Genomic DNA, 23,125 nt, shown 5'->3' on the forward strand with positions numbered 1-23,125 from the left:
GATACTTCCGCTCCGCAATGGATGTCTTTGGAGTTCTCATACTGAAAGAGGAAATTTTTGAGGTCTTACAAAAGCAAACGTATCAATTATTATGCATCCAGGGCCCGCCGAGTTTCGCTTTTCACCTTAACCGGCCATCATGAAAAGGTCGGGGTATAACTGCCAGTTTTTCGCTGCGCAAGAGAATCAACTTTCCTGGAGAGTTTTCAATTGCACCTCAATATGTTTATACCAAGTGTGTGTGCTCGCTAATGTTGCACGAAATTATCAATAATTATGCAACGTACGTAACCACGTAACGGAGCTCCTGTTACAAACGTTTGGTACAAATTACGTTATTTCGCAAACTACTTTTTGGTACATTTTATGCGCACAAACCATCGATAGCTTTTATCTGTTTGCATTCTCTGCGTAAATGCTATTGAAATGCGACATCTGCACTCGGCTCTTTGCCCACTTTGCCGTTTTTCAAAGCCGGGCAATAGCAGAAAACGATGTTGATGTCGTGTCGTCATAACCGTCCTTTCATAACAATTGTTACAACCATAAACTGAGTATGAAAGTATGGCAGTGACACTGCTAAGCTGTTAAAGTGATATCAAACTGCACAAAGCCCACGATAAATATCGCTTTCGCGTCTCATGCAAAAGTAGATCACGCACGACATCGACAAACTTACGAGTCTCGACACAATGATGTCAGCTTAAAAACAAAGCGTTTATATCGAACCTCTAAAACAAGGTTCTGACGTGCTGCTGTGCATTGTGTTGCGTATTAAGTTGTATCCTTTTCACCGTTTTGTTGTTGAATTAGTCTCAAAGGTATAATTTTTAGTCACTACATAAAATGATGTTTTTACAGCAGTCCTTAAACCTAGCGTTGCTTGTGCAAAAAAAGAGCGAAAAGCGAATAATCCCTAAAAGGGAGCACGGGCGTGGTTCCGTTCCGACGTTGACAAAAGAGCTTTTGCTAGCTCAAACCAAATAAACAAATAAACTGCTTAACCTCTCGAGATCGTTCCTAAATAATAGGAGCGATCTCGAAAACTCGTGCCTTAATATGAGAGTAATAGAGCATACAGCTCATCTCGAATCGTTAAGCAGTTTATGAAGCGCAACAAGGAAAACTTTTTCACTCCCGCATTTTGATAGGAGCATACAGTGGGCAGACGCTGGTTTTTTAAAGCGGGCTTTAAAACAATTTTCCCCGCTCCTCAACGCAATTCAAAATACGTCACTGCTTGCTAACCTGGTTGTCATAAAAACGGGGTGTAAGCAAAGACGCAGTTTCTTTCCGCATCTCAGGAACGCATAACAGGCATTAACAGCGACTGTTTTCATAAATTTCCAGCCGAACAACTCGTAGCGAAAGTTGCAGCAGGAAGCTTATCCCCTGATATAACTCTGTGTGTTTGATGTCTTGCCCCAACTACACGACGTGCTGTTATTATTATTACTGCTGTTATTTGTCTGCGTCAAGTTGATATAAATTTTGGTAGCTTATAGTTCTGTTAATCATTGGTTACAAGGTAGAGGCAGCATTCGAGGCGGATGCTTTAGCCTACAAGCCATAGCACCAGTCTCATTAGATTTGAGCAGATATAAGCAATTTAGAGCTGAACTCTACAAAGCAATTAGCGATGATAAAAACCTACTTTTAACGCTTAGGCAGAAATATGATGCTAAAAATATGACACAAAACCAATTTCTGTCTTACAACAAATTTTATTTCCACAAAACTCACTCTGGATATTTCAAATCACAAAATTCAGCGAATCTAAAATATTACAGCAAATTCACCATTTAACATAATGCAGTGAATGTTTATTTGAATAAACATGTCCAACAATTATAATTATGACATCACTATTAGTTTATGAACAAATATAACTGAATTTTATCGATGAATTAGTAAATCTGTAGATGGCGCATCTGGTTGAGCAATCGCTCGATGTCGCAGAAGTCCGTCGTTCGAATCCCGGCCACGACGCAATTCCTTTTAAACAAGTAAATATATGTGAGGATGGAATTTTTATAAATTTGAGTAAATAATGAATTTCGGTTTAAAAATGAAACCTACTTACCATTATTACGTCAGCAGTAATTGCGCGGAGTGAGTATGGCGTCACCAACACGAACTCGCAACCACTATAAATTAAAAATTTGGTTAAAAATTGAATTTCTGTGCAAAGTTCAAGTTGACACAAACATGACAAGATATAAAGAATACCGAGTATTGAAGCTGGTCAAGGGCGAGTTGAATTTTTTGTTTCTCGCTCGAATTTGCGGGGTATCTTCCAACTTCGAAGCAACCTTCCATGCCCAGATATTCTTCAATTTTAGTGAAAAATTCTGGTCCTGCAATGTCTTTGATTGTGTTGCCACTGATGTACAACCTTTTTACCTGCAGATGAAATGTTTGTAAACTACAACCTGGTGTATTGATGAAGCTAATATATTACTACATACAAGTTAATATTACCATTAATTGGTTAATAACTAACCAGCACCACGTGGTCAGATTTAGGCCTAGCCTACTGGTCCAACACAAATTCTTGGTTTTTGAATTAAATATAAATAATTTTGAGCGGCCGATTAAAACCGGTATCGAGTATTAGTTGTAGAAACAAATCCTGATAATAAGTTTGCAAAAATATTTTCAGTTTAAAAAAAATGAAACTTTTCTGTTGACCCAAAATTAACCTGCACATGCCAGGCTAAAACTGATCCAACAAAATTTTGTCATTTTTTCGTTAAAAAGAAGGAATTTTAAGCGACCAAGTTTATCGCAGATTCCACATTCCTTGTAGATTCAAGTAATCACTAAACCGTCGCAAAATTATTCTGCAATTTTATATAAATTAGCACAAAATATCCGACCTACACTGCCCAGTAATCTCAACAAACTTCCTTGAAAAATATCTTCGTACTAGCCATTATGACGTCATAAACACAAATATAAACAAATCTATTATGACGTCATATGCTGTTCTAAGCAAACGATAAAAAGTTGAATAAATCGTCAAACCTTTTCAGGCATCTCAGAGATCGCCGAAATTAATCTTTCCACATCACCAGGGGAGAAGCAGCTGCTCAGATGAAGCTTCTTTAACTCCTTTTGTTGTTTCCTTAAAACGTCACAAAAGATCGCGGCTTCCGATGATGACAATTTCAATCCATAAAGACTCATCCTTGTTGGAAAGTGCTGTGACGCCATATTGAAGAGTTCCATGTCGCTGGATTCATTTAATTCGCATAAAAGCGAAATATACCTGCGTTGGTTGTCGTCATCTAAACAAACATAATAGTTAATTATTTACCGGTTGTAGTTCGCCGCGTTATAAAAATAAATTTAAGACGGAAATTTTTCATGTTTAAGCTACAAAGTCAAGTTGAAATCGAAAACTTACTTTTCTTGAAATTATCTGTTTGGGACGAATTAAAAAAAGAAGCAGGCATTTTAAACTGAAGATAAACTTAATACAACAACCAGAATTGATCTAGATGACATGTGGCCTATTTAGCCGGCAATTATTTTCACCAGAATCACCGGCAGCCTACTAAGCTAGGCTCTGTACACTAGCACTGGCAATATGTTTGCAATAGACATGTAAATTACAAAACTAACCTATACTTGGCCTAGTAGGCTGCTGTACTAATCTACCAGTGATTATGTGGAAATATTTCCCGGCTAAATAGGCCACATGTCATTTCAATCAAGTTTCACAAAATATTATCACACAAATATTTTCACAGCATCACCAGTCTGCCAGCAGCCTTACTGTACTAGGCCAAGTAAAGGCAAGTTTTGAAATTCAACATAAATGTGTGTTCTGCTGCACATGATGCATGTCTATGGCAAATAATACATAATATGCACATGCAGTTTATTCAATTATTCGCAGATTTAGGACAAAGTCAGAAAATAAACTTACCTGACCAAATTGCTAGATTTTCAAATCGTACCAGCTGTGACTTTAGTGCTTCTATCCAAATCCTCCTCTTCTCAGCAACATCTGGAAATAAAATGTTATCAAGCTTAATACTGACAGGTGACAAATGTAGTCTAGGCCTAGACGAAATGGCTTGCAATAAAATGTAGGCTAGAATGCAGTGAATTGTACTAATTTTAAATATCGCACATTCTTTGCATATACAGTACTTGCTGTATATTACCAAATTTGCATTTTTCTGACTAACTGGCTGCCATTTACGGAAGTTGCTTTTTTGGTTTACCAAACTCGGCGAATGTCTACTCATAAAACAGACAACTATTTTATGTTTTTGATGCTGATTACTACAGTTTGAAACACTATTTTTATCCAAATTTGATAAACAGTAGTCTTCGAAATAGGCACAGTCTATATAATGCTAAAAACAAAAAAATGGGTTGCAGTAATATTTTCAGACTGCATGTTAAGAGCAGTTGTTAGAGGATCTTTTATTTTATAACAGTTATATATAACAAATACAACACATTGTTCTAAACAATAAGCAAACTGTGCATGAGACTGTTTTAATATAAAGTACATGGATCACAAACTGTCAGAGGTGGGCAGACAGTACTTTGAAAGTACAGTCGGTAACGGTACTTGGTACGTGGCAATAAAGGATCCAACAGTTCCGGATTTGGTACTGTTTCAAAAAAGTAGTCAGGTACTTTGCCAGTACTCGTTACCGAACTACTTTTCGTACAGTGGATCATGTTACAAGTGCAACTTTTGCTGATATTATGGCCCCGCTAAAGGTTACTTCAGGTCAAAGAATATGTGAACTGACTCTATGCGACTTTATTAGACATTTGTAGATTAAAAAAGCACTAAAATTGAAATCAAGTTTCAATCAAAATGAAATTTTAAAAAACAAACTTCTGAAAACCTTGAAGTAATCATTTTAAAAGTACCAAGCACTGGGACCAACTTATGTTTCTCGAAAAAAGTAATTCAGTACAGGGATTCGGTACTGTTCTCTAAAAGTACCGATGGTATCGGTACTGAATATAGTACCGCGATACAATAATTTGGTGCTATAGTACTGCTGTACTGCCCACCTCTGCGAACTATACTAAGTCTTGCTCAATAACCGATGCTTGATTGGTGGGGAATCATCTCTGAGGTCGTGTAAAAACTATCTTCTAAACCAAATTAGCAAAGAGAATTAAGCGAAATTATTACACTGCATGTTAATGCAGTATACTTCGTTTATTATGACTATCTTCGGACCAGACCATTTTGGTCACAATATTGTAATAGTCACAATAACCACAGCTGCAAGCCTGATACAGCGCCATACACCAAGCAGTATCGACACAGTCAGAAACAAATTGACTAAACTTTCTAAAATCTCACATGGCACAATCATTACTGTCACATTGCATAATTGACCAAGAAACATTCCAGGAATATAATTGAAAAAGTGGTCGTAATACTCAAACACTGGTCATAATAAACAGACATTTGTATGGCAAAGTTTGGGACTACATCAAAATGGTCATATTAGGCCAACTTTATTGCATATAAATGTGTAGCACACCATCTGGTGGCTATCATTTTTTTACATGAGTGGGTAGGGGCAGCCAGTGTAAAATAGCATAAGTGTTAGCCTAAACCATATTTGAGCTATATTATTTTCTGTTGGTCGAGACACCAAACAGAAACAGGTTTTGCTTGCTTTAGTAGTAGTGCTGTAATTGCTTTTGTAATAATAAGGAGAGGAGTACTGAATCAGTTTCAAAACCAAGTTTTTGAAGAAAACAATCGACACATCGCAACCAAACCATGTATTATAGTATTGTAAACGTTTGTATTATACAGATGACTGTAACTGTGCTTGTACTCCAAATTAGTTTATTCTAATTTTCTGCTAGTATGTTTAGTTGTGATTTTCAATGTCAAAATACTTGTATATAGCAAAATGGCAATATAAATGATTTCCAGCTGTGATACAAAAACTTGTAAATTTTAAATTTAATGAAATTTATATTCTTAGAATGACAGCTCATGTGCAAAACAGCCACTGATGTATTCCTCCACCACCTGCACTCAACCTCAGAGACATGCGCAACGAACACGATGTCTATCTTAAGTGACAACCATTCCACAAACATCACATGCATTTGTTTGACGATAACGCCACCTTGTGCTGCTAGAAAAATGCTATCAAACTGCAACAGACCTGATTGAACTGTGTGTCAAACCAAAACTGATGAAAATCAATGAAAAGCCTTATTTAAGTAACGGCTTATAACAGCAGTTACAATGATGAAACTGATCAATAGTCATCACAAAAGTCAATCCCTGACTCTTACTCCAGTAACAACTACAAAGTGATCACATGATTTGGCAATGGACATTGTTTATATTACTGCAACAATGTTCGTTATTATCTCTTAAAACAGAGTAAACATTGTATTCTGTGCTGCATTTGCCACAATGAGACTCTGACAAAAGCAACACTTCATGCAACTTATATATGTATATTTATTGTCAGGGCTGGTTTTAGGCCATTGCCAGTGATTTAACCAACTTGGGCTCCATGCTGCTTAGTACCAAAACAGAAATAGCATTTCTTTGCTCAAATCACAGTGCTCTCAATTTGTTCTCGAAGTGTTATTATTAGGGCAAGTTTTTGCAACTTTTTTTTACAGCTTCCTAAATACTCAGAATTTATGTAGTATGATGTTTTAAGCTGTTTGTAGGAACTTTATATTGCAACTTTTTTCTATTTTTGCTGTCTATCTATTTTCTATCAGTGCTCTCAATTTGTTCTCGAAGTGTTATTATCAATGTTATTATCTAACTTTTTCTCGAAGGACAATGTGAACTTGGTGAAAACATATCACAAAGCAAAGATTTGATGAGAGCTGATTTGCAAAGAGTTTATATTTGGTTAACGTTGTTATGAATATTATTTGATTAAGTTATTTCAAACTGGCAAAAAATGCCCACTATCAGTTCTTGCATTGGGTTCATGCTTAGTAAGGCCTGTTTTGTATACTATACAACACAAAAATGACATTTATGGACTGGCTGTGTTGAATGATGTGGAAATGACAATGCACAAATTACAGTTAATGCCACGGAACTTACAAGCAATGTGCGAAAATAAATGTACCCAATATTGAGCTTTATACCACCCAAATAGATATGTGTAAATCTATTCATTCAAGGAATGTAGAAAATGTTGTATCGGTGTTTGTGTAGCAATTGTAATACAGTAAAAGCTCATTAACTTGATTTCATTTGCATGAAAATTTTCCTAAAAAAAAAAATATTCCTTCCACAACCTCAAATTATCTGCCAGCTGCATCTGTAACTGTCCATCTTGACTTCTCATGCAAGGGCTACCTACAATATCTCTTTTACACATTGCTTTTGTTCTTGCCATGCGATAGATGTGCCTCATCCTTTCTTCCATTCTCATTTCCTTAATCCTTTGTTTGTTTGTTTGTGTGCTTGTCATATATTTACGTTAATATGTATGTGAACTATTAAAAATAATTTCAAGTGTTTTTGTGGTTTCAAGGCCATAAGTAGCTCCTGTTATCTCAACAATGGTAAAAAATCATTCACTGTAAAAACAGCATAACATTATTAACACCATAACGATTCGCTTAACAAATGGGTTGTCATAGGCTAAAAATTCAAAGTTCTCTAAACTAATTATTTTTTTACTATAATCTACTCAAATATAAAGTTGACTCCAGTGCATAAAATTTAAGAACCTAAGTCAAGGGCTACTGAAATATACACAACATTAGAAACATTTGTAATGTGAAGAATTAACTAAACTTGACGGTGACACAACGACACAATTGCCTGACTTATTTGTGGCAGTTATCATTATCATCGATATAGCTATTTTTGCAACCATCTGTGTCAGCACAATTTTTCGATCTACACATTTACGGTGAAATATAAAATGAATAAAACCAAGAAAGAAAGCAGTTCAGCAAGGTTACTTTGATTAATGATAATCTAGGCTAGGCCAACAGCACCAGATCTACTATAAGTAGCAATAACAGTTTGACATTACCTTTTACAAGCAAAAACAAATAGTGATAAATATGCAACCATTATCCCAGTCATATTTTTATGGTAAAATGCAGCCAATTTTACTTCACTCTTGTAATTTAATTGGTTGCTTTTGGTCAATTGTATATTTTTACTAAATTGCAGTTCTAGTCAGTAACAGAGTAGTTTTACTTAAATGGTCTACTTAAATAAATTTCTTTTACTTTGGCTACTTAAGTAGTTTTTTTCATGGGCCATAGTGGAACGCATGGCAACTGCACCCTTGAGATTTTTGTAGACTATGTTTGCTGCACCCAAACGTTTCACATTTATTTACTTCCCAAAAGAGACCCACAGGCACTGCACTTTGATTTCCAGATGTCCAGCAAAATGTACCATTTTACACCAGGTAAACCCAATTTTAGATTTCCTGCACCCTGGAGATCTTGTCCAAAAGTTCCATGCTTTCCAGTCTGGTTCATGGGTGCTTTTACCTAAGTAATTTTTACACCAAAGTAACATACCGGAGTAGGTTTACCGAAAACTGAAGTAGTCAATGTTTTAGTTCAAAGATAATTTGCAGTAATTTTCATTTGCAATGACATCTGCACAAACCATTTATGTACAGTCTATAATTTGAATTTCAAGTAACAATGTTCTGACAAAGAACAAAACTATGTCTGAAACTAATTAGCTTCATAAGACTATGTATTTTCCTGCAGTTGTATTGCTTTTAGTAAGATCTTGGTACTTTGTCCTTTCACAACCTCATATTTTAGATCGATAACTATCAGTACTGGTAATTCTTAAACTGCTTTAATCGGCTAAATAGCTGAGTGGTTCGAGCACTGGCCAAGTAATGCATGTGGCTCAGGTTCCGTGTTCAATATCCAGTGGCGCCTCAACATTGTGATGCAAGGACAAGGCACTAACAACACTTGCTCCTATTCAGTGGCCCTGGTGGACAGTTCTTAATTCGAGCAATACTATAAAAAAATCAAACTAAAAAATGTACGTGACAATCGCAACTTACACAAAGGTTACCTCAGAAAGCTGGGCTCAGGTGATGAGGAATCATGGAGTAGTTTTGAACAGCAATACTTGTAGTAGAGCAAATTTTTTCGGAGTAATAATACTTTTATTTAAGTAACTGATGTGGTTACTTTGACCACCACTGCCAAACTGCGTAATAGTGTTCAAGTTATCTAACCTTAAGTAACAACCTGCATACATATAAAGATGTGTTTTTATCGACATATGGGAGTATTTTTGGAAACCAAATGAGTATTCTATTGTTATCATCTGTATGTATTACCAAGTGTTATACCAAGTAGGCTATTTTGTCAAGAACTTATAGCCTATCTGGTTTTACCTGCTGCCAGGTTCTTCACTGATTTCACCATACGCAGGAACGTGGCTTAATCTCCAGCAACTTGTCTTAAATTAGCACTAAGTATAGGCTAGAGTCTAGACCAGGGATGTCCAACCTGCGGCCCGCCTGAGATTTTTGTGCGGCCCGTTAGTCATTTTCACTCCAAAAGTATGCACTTTGTGTACCCATTTTTCTTGAAATTTAATAGGTTCTGCGGCCCATTGAATTATTTCAAGTGACAATGCGGCCCACTTTAATAAAAGGTTGGACATCCCTGGTCTAGACCATACATAAAAGGCTGCTTTTTGTCATAGGCCTAGTCATCGGCTTATTTTTCTGTATAATAACATACTGGGAGTTTGCAAAACCTATATCGGTGGTGCTGATGTCTGATGTGTAGCCTAACTATTCCGGCGACAGAAAAAGCTCCCTTTCTCAATGTCGTAATAGTGTCAATTTCAGCTTCCCTATAACCTACTTACTTCTGGAATACAACAGAATTTTGACAACTGTTAAACCGTGCAAGCACAAATTCAAAGTTAACTTTAGCAGTTCCCAGACTAGATCGGTTTGTTATCAAAAGAAGTCAATGAATCTATCACGTGACTTTGTTATTGTTTTGATTATTTTCAAATCAATGACGCAACAGATAAAATCAGATGACATCTTCACAATAGTTTATGTATTTTTAGACGATGTTTTTACGATGACGCTTTCAAATTGCTTTTTTCAATTTACTTGTATGGGTATGTAGGCCTATGTTTTTATATAATACGAGATAAACCCGTTTTTTTAAAAAAAAACAAGTAACTGCGTAAATTAAATGTAAAAATATTGCATATTTTTGTATTTAGTCAATAAAAGTCCACTAGTAAGATATGGTGCTTAGTAACCAAGTGTTTCTTAGCGGCCTACCAGTAGACTGATCGAGCCGTGTCCTTTATCGCAATAGCAGTTTTAACTGGGCACATCATCAAATTTCTTCCTGACGTCACCAATTGCCAGTTGTGCCAGTTACCACTGTTACCACTTGTACGCCAGTTTTTACTAACACCCGCCAATGAACAGGAAAAAGTTACAAAACCGAAAAGGCCTAAAACGTGCTCAACAGAAATAACGTTGATATTTGCTGGTAACAACTAGCACGACCAATAAACCTTTATACCAGTAGCTATGTATCTCACCAAACAACAAATAATTTCTCACATCAGCACAATGAACATGAAATATAATAACCTACGTTGGCTGGCTGCTGGCTAGACGCTGATGAATGGTTTGTGGTAGCCTATGCAGTTTCTAACTGCAATTTTGTATTGCCTAGCAATCGTTTCTAATGTAATGTCGGAAAACTGGAATGATCTGTTGGCAGAGGTGCCATTTTGTTTGTTATATTTGTAATCTTTACAAATTTTCTGTCTGAATACTAGCAAGTAGACGACCAAAGTACGGGTATTAACTTATATTTCGATATCTCTAGCACAAACAATGTGTCTATGTAAATGGTGTGTAAACTGGGTAGTCACAAAGGTTTTAACTGTGTCTGTATCAGGTCTAACAAGTGTGTTGATAAACTTTGGGCTATCTTTTGATGACAAACCACTAAACATAAACAAAAAAATTTAACAAAAGAAAAGGCTTAATACGTTTACTCAGAAATAAAGCTACACAAAGTACCCAGGACAACATAATAAATATAAAAATTACTTTCCAAGTAACCTTCAACTCAATTCAAACAAACCATAAACCATTTGCATCATGAACAAAACCAATAACACAGCCCTGGTCTGGTAGGATATTATTCTCTTTAAATCTTGTAAAACTTCTATTGACTTTCTACGGATGCCAATAAGCTATCCATTATTCCTTCATCGAACCTTACTTTTCTGAACAAATTTCTAACAATATCTAATCTATATTATTGTACAAAATCTCAACCCAGTGGTTCTCTCTAACTACAACACATATTTCTGCAATGTAGATATAAATTTGAAATTACATTATTAAATTTGGGTAATCTTAAACTGATCACTTTTGTTAAGAGTTTTAATGTAAAAATAGCGATGGTTGAAATTACCAGTACAATTCACATTTGACATTCAAACTTATGACATTTCATAATTGCGTTACACTTATCTCAAAGTGAAATAGAATAAAGCATAATCAAGCATATAGAAAAAGCATAGGCCTATATACCGACACGCAATGAACATCAACTAACCTGATGGCGACAGACCTTTCATGGAAAATGTGCTTCTTGTCTGCATGTTTGTTGACGACACTGGACCTCTGCCATGACAATCTTAAAGATGGACCAGTTAAAACATGTTACGCTAATACAATAACAGAACAAGTTTGCTATAAAGAAAGAAAACGATGTTTTGTTGTTGTAGAGTTGGCCAAAACATCAAGAATCAACGAATGTGTTCAGGAACTTTATTGATTTTAATTTATGAATCACCTACTTCTAAAGCAGATGTGTAATTGCTGAGCAACAGCAAATTATCAGCTAGTGCTTAAGATGACCAGTTTAATAAAGTGGACATACCTCGGAGCATATCTATTAACAAGCCACAAATGAATCGTCGAATGACTGACCACTTCTCATCAGCAAAAGCCTCGTTTGTAACAAAAATCTGAAATTCAGCCAGCGACATTTGGCTAATGAAGTACCAAGCCGTGAAACACTCTTGGAACATTTGATGTGAGAAGAAGTACTTCTGGTCGCCATCAAACACGCGTTGTGACAATCCACTATAAGCATGAAGTGCCACTATGATATCCTGGACATCATCAGTTGAAAGACCTTCTTCTTCCATTTCGGTTGGTGTAATGACAACCGTGGACTTTTTAGTGGCATTGTAAGCCAACCTGCTAATCTGCAATGCAATAAAGACACATTATGATGAATACTTTCAACAAGCTTTGAATGACCAGTTATAATCTGAAAACCTGCAGTATGAGCGCAGTGATATCAGAGTGCCGTGTGTTATCACTACGTCTCAGACCCTCCAAAACGGTAGCAAAGACACGAGTTGTTGTGGTGATTTCTCCAACACCTTTTGAAGGATTTAGAGAAGCTGCGATTACTAACTGAAGCAACAACGGATTGTAACACAATGAAAATACAACAGGAGCGTTTTGAGAAAGTTGAAACCACAAACTTTTAGCACGTGTACCAGTGTAAGCGTAAAATAGTGATTTCATGTTATCATAAGACAAATCACGAATAAAAATGGTACGGTTTGGTTGTAGGGAGTGGGGAAGATTAAGCATGCTATGAGGTCGTGAAGTAATTATGATTTTAACACCAGGAAGATATTTTTTATTAAAAAGGCCAGCAATGATATTTTGCACAGATTGTTTAATGTCATAAGTGCGTTTAGCAAACTTCTTCTTAAATGTGAAATCGGCCTGGTCCAGCCCGTCAAATACCAGTAGACACTGGCTTTGATTGTTTTTAACCCACTCAAATGCGTTTTTCCAGGTTTCCTCATCTAAATTAGGATAATTAATGTTAATTAGAATCTCTGGTAAAGTGAGCTTGTCATCATCGGGTAAATCCATAAAGTTGATGTGAAAGGTAGTGTACTCCTCAGTTTTCGCAAGACGCTTGGACAGGGTCGATTTCCCTGCACCGGGGTTCCCGATCACACCGGTGTAGCGTTTGTCTGACCTCACCATGTTATCGAAGTCAATACTTCTTTCATGTGATATACCCTTTAAGTCATCAGTAGATGGGATATATGTTTCTTGCTTAGGAACTGCTCCTCCTTGATAAAACGTCACTTCGGCAAGGTTTGGATGCACCACAGGAAAGTTTTGTGGTGGTACGTTGATGCCAGCTTGGGGCCGAAGATCAGCTTCTCGGTGTTTCTTTTGCTCCTGCCTGACTTTTTCAATGGCTTCTTGTTCTTTAATCCTTCTTTTAGTGTCCTTTCTATTTTCTGATAAATAACACAATAGAAGAAGTTTTAATGAACAATCAGCAACTACTTCGATAAAGCTGAAATAACATACAAAGTTCCAAGCATTGTTTCCTAAAACCAAACTTTGATTTAATATTGTGCAAATTGGCAAATCATTAGGTATAGCGATTTTAATACTAAGTAAAGTAGCGCTATTGTTCAACAGAAGTACCACTAAATGTTTCTGCGCAATTACCGATTACTTTTCGGCCGAGACCTAAGAAAACATGTTTCAACAGAAATGTCACTTAAATGGAGCTTTCTCGAAGCAAACTTTGGATGCATACTTGTGTTCTGGCCATGCAGTCAGCATAAATAGGGAAATCACATCGCTTTACTAGATCACTAAATCACTAGCTTCACTAGACATGGTTACATGGTTACATGGTTACATGGTTACATGGTTACATGGTTACATGGTTACATGGTTACATGGTTACATGGTTACATGGTTACATGGTTACATGGTTACATGGTTACATGGTTACATGGTTACATGGTTACATGGTTACATGGTTACATGGTTACATGGTTACATGGTTACATGGTTACATGGTTACATGGTTACATGGTTACATGGTTACATGGTTACATGGTTACATGGTTACATGGTTACATGGTTACATGGTTACATGGTTACATGGTTACATGGTTACATGGTTACATGGTTACATGGTTACATGGTTACATGGTTACATGGTTACATGGTTACATGGTTACATGGTTACATGGTTACATGGTTACATGGTTACATGGTTACATGGTTACATGGTTACATGGTTACATGGTTACATGGTTACATGGTTACATGGTTACATGGTTACATGGTTACATGGTTACATGGTTACATGGTTACATGGTTACATGGTTACATGGTTACATGGTTACATGGTTACATGGTTACATGGTTACATGGTTACATGGTTACATGGTTACATGGTTACATGGTTACATGGTTACATGGTTACATGGTTACATGGTTACATGGTTACATGGTTACATGGTTACATGGTTACATGGTTACATGGTTACATGGTTACATGGTTACATGGTTACATGGTTACATGGTTACATGGTTACATGGTTACATGGTTACATGGTTACATGGTTACATGGTTACATGGTTACATGGTTACATGGTTACATGGTTACATGGTTACATGGTTACATGGTTACATGGTTACATGGTTACATGGTTACATGGTTACATGGTTACATGGTTACATGGTTACATGGTTACATGGTTACATGGTTACATGGTTACATGGTTACATGGTTACATGGTTACATGGTTACATGGTTACATGGTTACATGGTTACATGGTTACATGGTTACATGGTTACATGGTTACATGGTTACATGGTTACATGGTTACATGGTTACATGGTTACATGGTTACATGGTTACATGGTTACATGGTTACATGGTTACATGGTTACATGGTTACATGGTTACATGGTTACATGGTTACATGGTTACATGGTTACATGGTTACATGGTTACATGGTTACATGGTTACATGGTTACATGGTTACATGGTTACATGGTTACATGGTTACATGGTTACATGGTTACATGGTTACATGGTTACATGGTTACATGGTTACATGGTTACATGGTTACATGGTTACATGGTTACATGGTTACATGGTTACATGGTTACATGGTTACATGGTTACATGGTTACATGGTTACATGGTTACATGGTTACATGGTTACATGGTTACATGGTTACATGGTTACATGGTTACATGGTTACATGGTTACATGGTTACATGGTTACATGGTTACATGGTTACATGGTTACATGGTTACATGGTTACATGGTTACATGGTTACATGGTTACATGGTTACATGGTTACATGGTTACATGGTTACATGGTTACATGGTTACATGGTTACATGGTTACATGGTTACATGGTTACATGGTTACATGGTTACATGGTTACATGGTTACATGGTTACATGGTTACATGGTTACATGGTTACATGGTTACATGGTTACATGGTTACATGGTTACATGGTTACATGGTTACATGGTTACATGGTTACATGGTTACATGGTTACATGGTTACATGGTTACATGGTTACATGGTTACATGGTTACATGGTTACATGGTTACATGGTTACATGGTTACATGGTTACATGGTTACATGGTTACATGGTTACATGGTTACATGGTTACATGGTTACATGGTTACATGGTTACATGGTTACATGGTTACATGGTTACATGGTTACATGGTTACATGGTTACATGGTTACATGGTTACATGGTTACATGGTTACATGGTTACATGGTTACATGGTTACATGGTTACATGGTTACATGGTTACATGGTTACATGGTTACATGGTTACATGGTTACATGGTTACATGGTTACATGGTTACATGGTTACATGGTTACATGGTTACATGGTTACATGGTTACATGGTTACATGGTTACATGGTTACATGGTTACATGGTTACATGGTTACATGGTTACATGGTTACATGGTTACATGGTTACATGGTTACATGGTTACATGGTTACATGGTTACATGGTTACATGGTTACATGGTTACATGGTTACATGGTTACATGGTTACATGGTTACATGGTTACATGGTTACATGGTTACATGGTTACATGGTTACATGGTTACATGGTTACATGGTTACATGGTTACATGGTTACATGGTTACATGGTTACATGGTTACATGGTTACATGGTTACATGGTTACATGGTTACATGGTTACATGGTTACATGGTTACATGGTTACATGGTTACATGGTTACATGGTTACATGGTTACATGGTTACATGGTTACATGGTTACATGGTTACATGGTTACATGGTTACATGGTTACATGGTTACATGGTTACATGGTTACATGGTTACATGGTTACATGGTTACATGGTTACATGGTTACATGGTTACATGGTTACATGGTTACATGGTTACATGGTTACATGGTTACATGGTTACATGGTTACATGGTTACATGGTTACATGGTTACATGGTTACATGGTTACATGGTTACATGGTTACATGGTTACATGGTTACATGGTTACATGGTTACATGGTTACATGGTTACATGGTTACATGGTTACATGGTTACATGGTTACATGGTTACATGGTTACATGGTTACATGGTTACATGGTTACATGGTTACATGGTTACATGGTTACATGGTTACATGGTTACATGGTTACATGGTTACATGGTTACATGGTTACATGGTTACATGGTTACATGGTTACATGGTTACATGGTTACATGGTTACATGGTTACATGGTTACATGGTTACATGGTTACATGGTTACATGGTTACATGGTTACATGGTTACATGGTTACATGGTTACATGGTTACATGGTTACATGGTTACATGGTTACATGGTTACATGGTTACATGGTTACATGGTTACATGGTTACATGGTTACATGGTTACATGGTTACATGGTTACATGGTTACATGGTTACATGGTTACATGGTTACATGGTTACATGGTTACATGGTTACATGGTTACATGGTTACATGGTTACATGGTTACATGGTTACATGGTTACATGGTTACATGGTTACATGGTTACATGGTTACATGGTTACATGGTTACATGGTTACATGGTTACATGGTTACATGGTTACATGGTTACATGGTTACATGGTTACATGGTTACATGGTTACATGGTTACATGGTTACATGGTTACATGGTTACATGGTTACATGGTTACATGGTTACATGGTTACATGGTTACATGGTTACATGGTTACATGGTTACATGGTTACATGGTTACATGGTTACATGGTTACATGGTTACATGGTTACATGGTTACATGGTTACATGGTTACATGGTTACATGGTTACATGGTTACATGGTTACATGGTTACATGGTTACATGGTTACATGGTTACATGGTTACATGGTTACATGGTTACATGGTTACATGGTTACATGGTTACATGGTTACATGGTTACATGGTTACATGGTTACATGGTTACATGGTTACATGGTTACATGGTTACATGGTTACATGGTTACATGGTTACATGGTTACATGGTTACATGGTTACATGGTTACATGGTTACATGGTTACATGGTTACATGGTTACATGGTTACATGGTTACATGGTTACATGGTTACATGGTTACATGGTTACATGGTTACATGGTTACATGGTTACATGGTTACATGGTTACATGGTTACATGGTTACATGGTTACATGGTTACATGGTTACATGGTTACATGGTTACATGGTTACATGGTTACATGGTTACATGGTTACATGGTTACATGGTTACATGGTTACATGGTTACATGGTTACATGGTTACATGGTTACATGGTTACATGGTTACATGGTTACATGGTTACATGGTTACATGGTTACATGGTTACATGGTTACATGGTTACATGGTTACATGGTTACATGGTTACATGGTTACATGGTTACATGGTTACATGGTTACATGGTTACATGGTTACATGGTTACATGGTTACATGGTTACATGGTTACATGGTTACATGGTTACATGGTTACATGGTTACATGGTTACATGGTTCACATGGTTCACATGGTTCACATGGTTCACATGGTTCACATGGTTCACATGGTTCACATGGTTCACATGGTTCACATGGTTCACATGGTTCACATGGTTCACATGGTTCACATGGTTCACATGGTTCACATGGTTCACATGGTTCACATGGTTCACATGGTTCACATGGTTCACATGGTTCACATGGTTCACATGGTTCACATGGTTCACATGGTTCACATGGTTAGATGGTTACATGGTTACATGGTTACATGGTTACATGGTTAGATGGTTAGATGGTTAGATGGTTAGATGGTTAGATGGTTAGATGGTTAGATGGTTAGATGGTTAGATGGTTAGATGGTTAGATGGTTAGATGGTTAGATGGTTAGATGGTTAGATGGTTAGATGGTTAGATGGTTAGATGGTTAGATGGTTAGATGGTTAGATGGTTAGATGGTTAGATGGTTAGATGGTTAGATGGTTAGATGGTTAGATGGTTAGATGGTTAGATGGTTAGATGGTTAGATGGTTAGATGGTTAGATGGTTAGATGGTTAGATGGTTAGATGGTTAGATGGTTAGATGGTTAGATGGTTAGATGGTTAGATGGTTAGATGGTTAGATGGTGACGGTGCGGTTAGAGCGCTTGACTCGTTGTACTTTAACCAGTGTTCGATACCCATTGCACTTTCGTTGTAATGCCCTTGCATTTGTTTTTCTGTCTACAGTATTTGAAAAAAAGCAGATTCACACAGAACTTTGGCAGAGTTTGACCTGAGTGATATTATGAAGTCTACTTATAAGCTTAACTCGTGTAAAATTTTTAAACCGATGTATAAAGAATACTTTAAAAAGGTGCAATGTTGCACACTTCCAAAACATACCTGCAGATGAGGTCGTTGGTATACTGGCAACTGAGGGGCTGGTACTTGGTGCTGCAGTTTGTGAAGTTGATGCTGGAACTAGTTGTTTAGGTTGCGTAAAACCGGTTTGCTCTAAGAAATGAACACAGTTTAAAAAGCATGAAGCTTTAGTTGCAAGCAAAAAATAATAACTTGCAAATAAAATTCATATAAATTTAAACATGTTCATGAAAATTTTCAAATATATCAGATGTTGTCAAGATGGACAATTACAAGCCAAAACAAACTCAGCACACAACAATGATGACTGTAACAATGGTATGAGCGTCTCAGATCATTTAGCAAATTGCTTCTTAAACAATGTCTGCGAGTGGTGTATGGGGTATTTATTCATCAACAACCACGTTGCATTTTAACATACGCTTGAAAGTTATGCCCCACATCCCCACAAAACAGAATTAACAGATGTGTAAAATCCAATCATGTCCCAAACAAGAGCAAGGACTTTTAATTTTAGTTAATAAATAAGCAAACATCCATAAGTTAATTTACCTAATACACCACTCATTTTTTTTTCTGCACGACATATTGTTGGTTGTTTGGCAACGTTTCCTGAATCTGCAATAAAACAGAGATTAAAGTGTCTAAATTAATGTTACTGAAACCAGTTTAATGAAAATAGAAATAAGATGTTTGCAAAAGTAAAACATATACAAAAACATTAAACTGTATTTTTAAGATAGTATTTAATTGTACAGTATTGCATTTTCTAAAAAGAAAAGTGTTGTATTTGAATAAGATTCAAACAGAAATTGAACGTATCGAATATACACCTTGTGTTTCGAATTTTAATTAACTATAGAATTTGTAATTTAAGTAAAGAAAGCATAATCAATACAAACAGTATTCATTGCTTTTGGTCTATAATCTAATCATTACTTGTAAAAGGTATCTCAGTGTTCAAAGCATTGGATTGATTGGTCACTTCTGAAATGTCTGTGTGTGGCTCAACCTGTGGATTTCCTTTGATCGTTTGCTTTGGTTGGGTCACATCAGATGGATCTAGAGATGACCACGTGAACAGGTGTATTACCATCACGTGTAACAAAAACCACTGACGTATATTTAATTAATACACATTATAAGTAGGCCTATAGTTAGCAAGTGGTTACATTCAGTTGCTTGCTAAACTATTTCAATTGCCAACGAAAGTTTTAAACTGGTGATCAAAATTTGTTTTACTTTGTCAAGATATAAATTACAGACGGATATAAATGTAGAACATGACAAAGGTGATAGAACAAAAATTATTATTTCTTATACAGTGTTTGCAGCTGTTGCATGGAGTGTTTTACATCATCAGAAACCAGCTTTGCATTGAAACTAATACTTAAAGTTAAGCCTTGCAAAACTCACAAATTAAGATGAACAATTTGTGTAAAATAGAATGAGTGAACAAGAGCACGGGGCAAGCTGGTGCACCAAATTGTTCAAACAAGAGCAAGGGCTCTTGATTTTAGTTAATAAATAAGCAAACATCCATAAGTTAATTTACCTAATACCCCGCTTGTGTTCGTTTATGCACGAAAGTGCGCTGTGTTCCAAAAGTAGAAATTAATGAATGTATTCACAAATCAAGCAAATACAGAGACATTAAACTTTACTATACTTCGAAGGTAGTTTGTTATTGCACAGTATTACATTTCTTGCAGACAAAAGCGATATTATTAGAGAAGCGATTTCAATTAGCTTTGAACAAACGTTAACACATCTATTACACCTTGTGGTTGGGTGTTTAATTGGGGAGGATCAAAGGGATTATTTGCCGAATCCTGCTGCTCAATGCTTGGTTGAGATCTTTTTGCAGAATCTATAAAACATCTTTTAAACTCAAGGAAAGAAAAACAATGTGATACCATAATGAAAGACAAGAAGAATTTTACAAGGAAAAATTGCACGGTATTATAATGTTTACCTAAAGGATTTGTTTGTTTCACTTTAACTCGTGTTGGTGTTATATTTTTAGAATCCCTGATGTCCATTTGACTATATTCTCTGTTGTCTTGGTATCGTCTTTCATCGCGGAGATTAAATTGAGGAGCATTGATGATCATAACTGATCCTGCGTATCGCAGTTAAAAGCAAAGACAGTCATTTGTAAAAAAAACAGTAAAATTATAAAAAAAAATCATATTAGAAAAAATATAAATAGTAAACACACTCTACCCTAAATGTTTAACGACAATTGCGTGCCTACTTATTCAGCAAATTAGTTTTAATAAAACTTACTCGCTCTGCTTTCAGCCATTTTTCTTGCAAGCTCAATCAATCCTGGATCGATTCTACTTACAACACCCTGAGAAGCTTCAGCATTTTCCATTGTTTGCAAGACTTGATTTCCTGCATCTGCAGAATCTGGATCTCAAGCAAAGGAAAAATAAAACAAAATTCTTTTTTCATCCAATTTAAAGGAAAACATCAAAGGTTCCTATTATTAATTACAGCAAAGTACAAAAACATAATCTTTTTGATCTCAGATTACTCACCATGAGGCATCCCCGCTTGTATTGCAACAGCACGTGATGTTCCAGGTTGTTCATCACTTTCACCTGATGAGCTCTCTTCATTGTCATCAGGTTGTACAAGTTGAAGTTTATCTTCGGTCAATCTTTGCTCTTCTGGCTTCGACATACTTCAATGTTGCAGTAATTATCTCAGCTTATGTTTTATACCTGTTCAAAATTGTTGACAACGTAAAAGTTGTCCAAAAAATAAAAAACACGTAAGCAGAATGTTTACGAAAAGAAAATAACCGGAAAATGTAAACTGTTGTAATAGATGTCCAGATCACATTGTTTTACACATCCTGACTCAGGATGGCCTTCTACAGTATCTGCCAGAATTGAATTCCAGAGCTGTTTTTTGTTCAAGCCAGAATTCCTGGAGCAGCCTGGTTGTCGTTGCCTGGCAGCCGTCAGAGTTCTTAAAGCAGTGTTGTTTCCAACCGAAAATCTTGTAGCAACTTCATGCCCACCTATAAGTTGTGTTCCGGTGAAGCCTGAAACAAAACCATTGCCAACGGAAATTCAAAGTCGCTTCTTCTCTGCCGGATTTCAAAAATTGCCTCATTGCCACTGGAGTACAAGAGCTGTTTCATTGCCTTCGGAGTTTCAGTGCCGCCGCGTTGCTGCCGGCATTCGAGAGCCGCTACCCAGCCGTCAGAGTTGCAGAACAATCTTCTTGCCGCCGGAGACCTGGAGATTCCTCGTTCTCGCCGGATTTCCAGAGCAATTTCTTTTCCGCCGTAGAATTCCAGCCGTTTCTTTGCCGCAGAAGTTCGAGAGCCGCTTTCTTTTGCCGAATTTCCGCAGCCACTTTACTGCCGCCAGAGTTCCAGAGACAACTTCTTGCCGCCAGAGTTCAAAAGCCGCCTTTTTGTGCCTTGGAGTCTCTTTAAAGCCACGTCATTGATGTTGAAACTTACTACGAAGCCATGACAGAACCACGGCTAGAATTAAGATTTTTCATTTGATCTGTGTAATTAGCTTGGCTGTGGGGAGTAAAACTATAACCACGAGATGGCTCCCCTGCCTAACAAATTCACGTTTGTGGACAAACCACTGTTAAAGGGAAAGGCTCAGGGAATGCTGCGCTGTAATTATGACGTTTGTTATTGTCTTGTCCTTCAATTTTTCTATTGCACTGACTTAGTTAAGTGGTATTACGGCTGCAAGTAGCCACGAATTAAACTATTCCCTTTTGTCGTTGGTTAATTTGGTATTGATCAATTTAATCATTTCCTGTTTCAAAAAAAACCAGTTTTATATTAACATCTCTATATAAGTCGACAGAGTGGGGAGGCTACGTACAGGGACGGGGCTATGAAGTACGTTTGATGAGCTAATATTCATACACAAGGAGGAGAAATTGCCAGCAGAGTTGGGTTCAGGGGCAGTCTCGTTTCCGACGAATATCCAAGCGCATCCCTGTGGACAACGGAAATAAGCTCGTTTCCGGCGGATTTCGGAGCGATTTCTTTGCCGCCAGAGTCCCCGAGCCGCCTCGTTGCTGCCGGGATTCCAGATCCGAGAAACAAAGAAACAACTAAAATCAACATTTTTGCGCTAAAAAGGGGAAAGTGTCCTGGGCGAGAAAAGCCATGAGCGCCAAGCTTGTTTGCTTACGTTGATATATGGCGGGTTATCTCCTGGATACTTTATTGCGTCCTGGCACCTTATTACGCTGAGCAAACAACGCTTGCTGATAACTCGGCAATATAACTTACACTTCTCATTGCTTTCGTGTTCAGTAAAAATAAGATATAAATTTTTATCTCTTCAGTTAATACGAC

General features: G+C 36.8%; 2 protein-coding genes across 5 annotated transcripts in view; both read right to left on the reverse strand.

The window, feature by feature from the left end:
* The window catches only part of LOC143451826 (uncharacterized), a 119,798-nt gene that overhangs the window by 43,504 nt on the left and 53,169 nt on the right, over nucleotides 1-23,125 (reverse strand). The gene's annotated exons all lie outside the window — the stretch shown is intronic.
* Nucleotides 1,767-21,479, reverse strand: LOC143453375 (uncharacterized). Of its 4 annotated transcripts, none has more exons than XM_076954699.1 (15): nucleotides 21,321-21,479; nucleotides 21,064-21,189; nucleotides 20,750-20,896; nucleotides 20,555-20,644; nucleotides 19,714-19,836; nucleotides 19,327-19,392; nucleotides 18,796-18,906; nucleotides 12,333-13,327; nucleotides 11,929-12,259; nucleotides 11,602-11,682; nucleotides 3,935-4,015; nucleotides 3,028-3,290; nucleotides 2,230-2,403; nucleotides 2,084-2,147; nucleotides 1,767-1,995 (listed from the first exon to the last, which is right to left on the reverse strand). In XM_076954699.1, the coding sequence occupies exons 1-14, from the start codon at nucleotides 21,463-21,465 to the stop codon at nucleotides 2,094-2,096; spliced, it is 2,787 nt and encodes a 928-aa protein (XP_076810814.1). In that variant the 5' UTR covers nucleotides 21,466-21,479; the 3' UTR covers nucleotides 1,767-1,995; nucleotides 2,084-2,093. The 4 variants fall into 4 exon arrangements, with proteins under 4 accessions (XP_076810814.1, XP_076810813.1, XP_076810816.1 ...); XM_076954698.1 differs by having other exon boundaries at nucleotides 21,064-21,195; XM_076954701.1 differs by lacking the exon at nucleotides 18,796-18,906 and having other exon boundaries at nucleotides 12,333-12,439; nucleotides 21,064-21,195.

This window comes from Clavelina lepadiformis, chromosome 4 (genome assembly GCF_947623445.1).
Source record: "Clavelina lepadiformis chromosome 4, kaClaLepa1.1, whole genome shotgun sequence".
NCBI classification, from domain to species: Eukaryota; Metazoa; Chordata; class Ascidiacea; order Aplousobranchia; family Clavelinidae; genus Clavelina; species Clavelina lepadiformis.

Bases quoted from the DNA above. Each gene is read 5' to 3' on its own strand.
- LOC143453375 (XM_076954698.1), bottom strand. From the start codon at position 21,465: ATGTCGAAGCCAGAAGAGCAAAGATTGACCGAAGATAAACTTCAACTT. The intron at 19,393-19,713 runs GTAATGATTAGA...GTTTTATTGCAG, and splicing joins CACTGAGATACCTTTTACAA to ATTCAGGAAACGTTGCCAAA. The intron at 18,907-19,326 runs GTAAATTAACTT...TTCATTTCTTAG, and splicing joins AAAAATGAGTGGTGTATTAG to AGCAAACCGGTTTTACGCAA.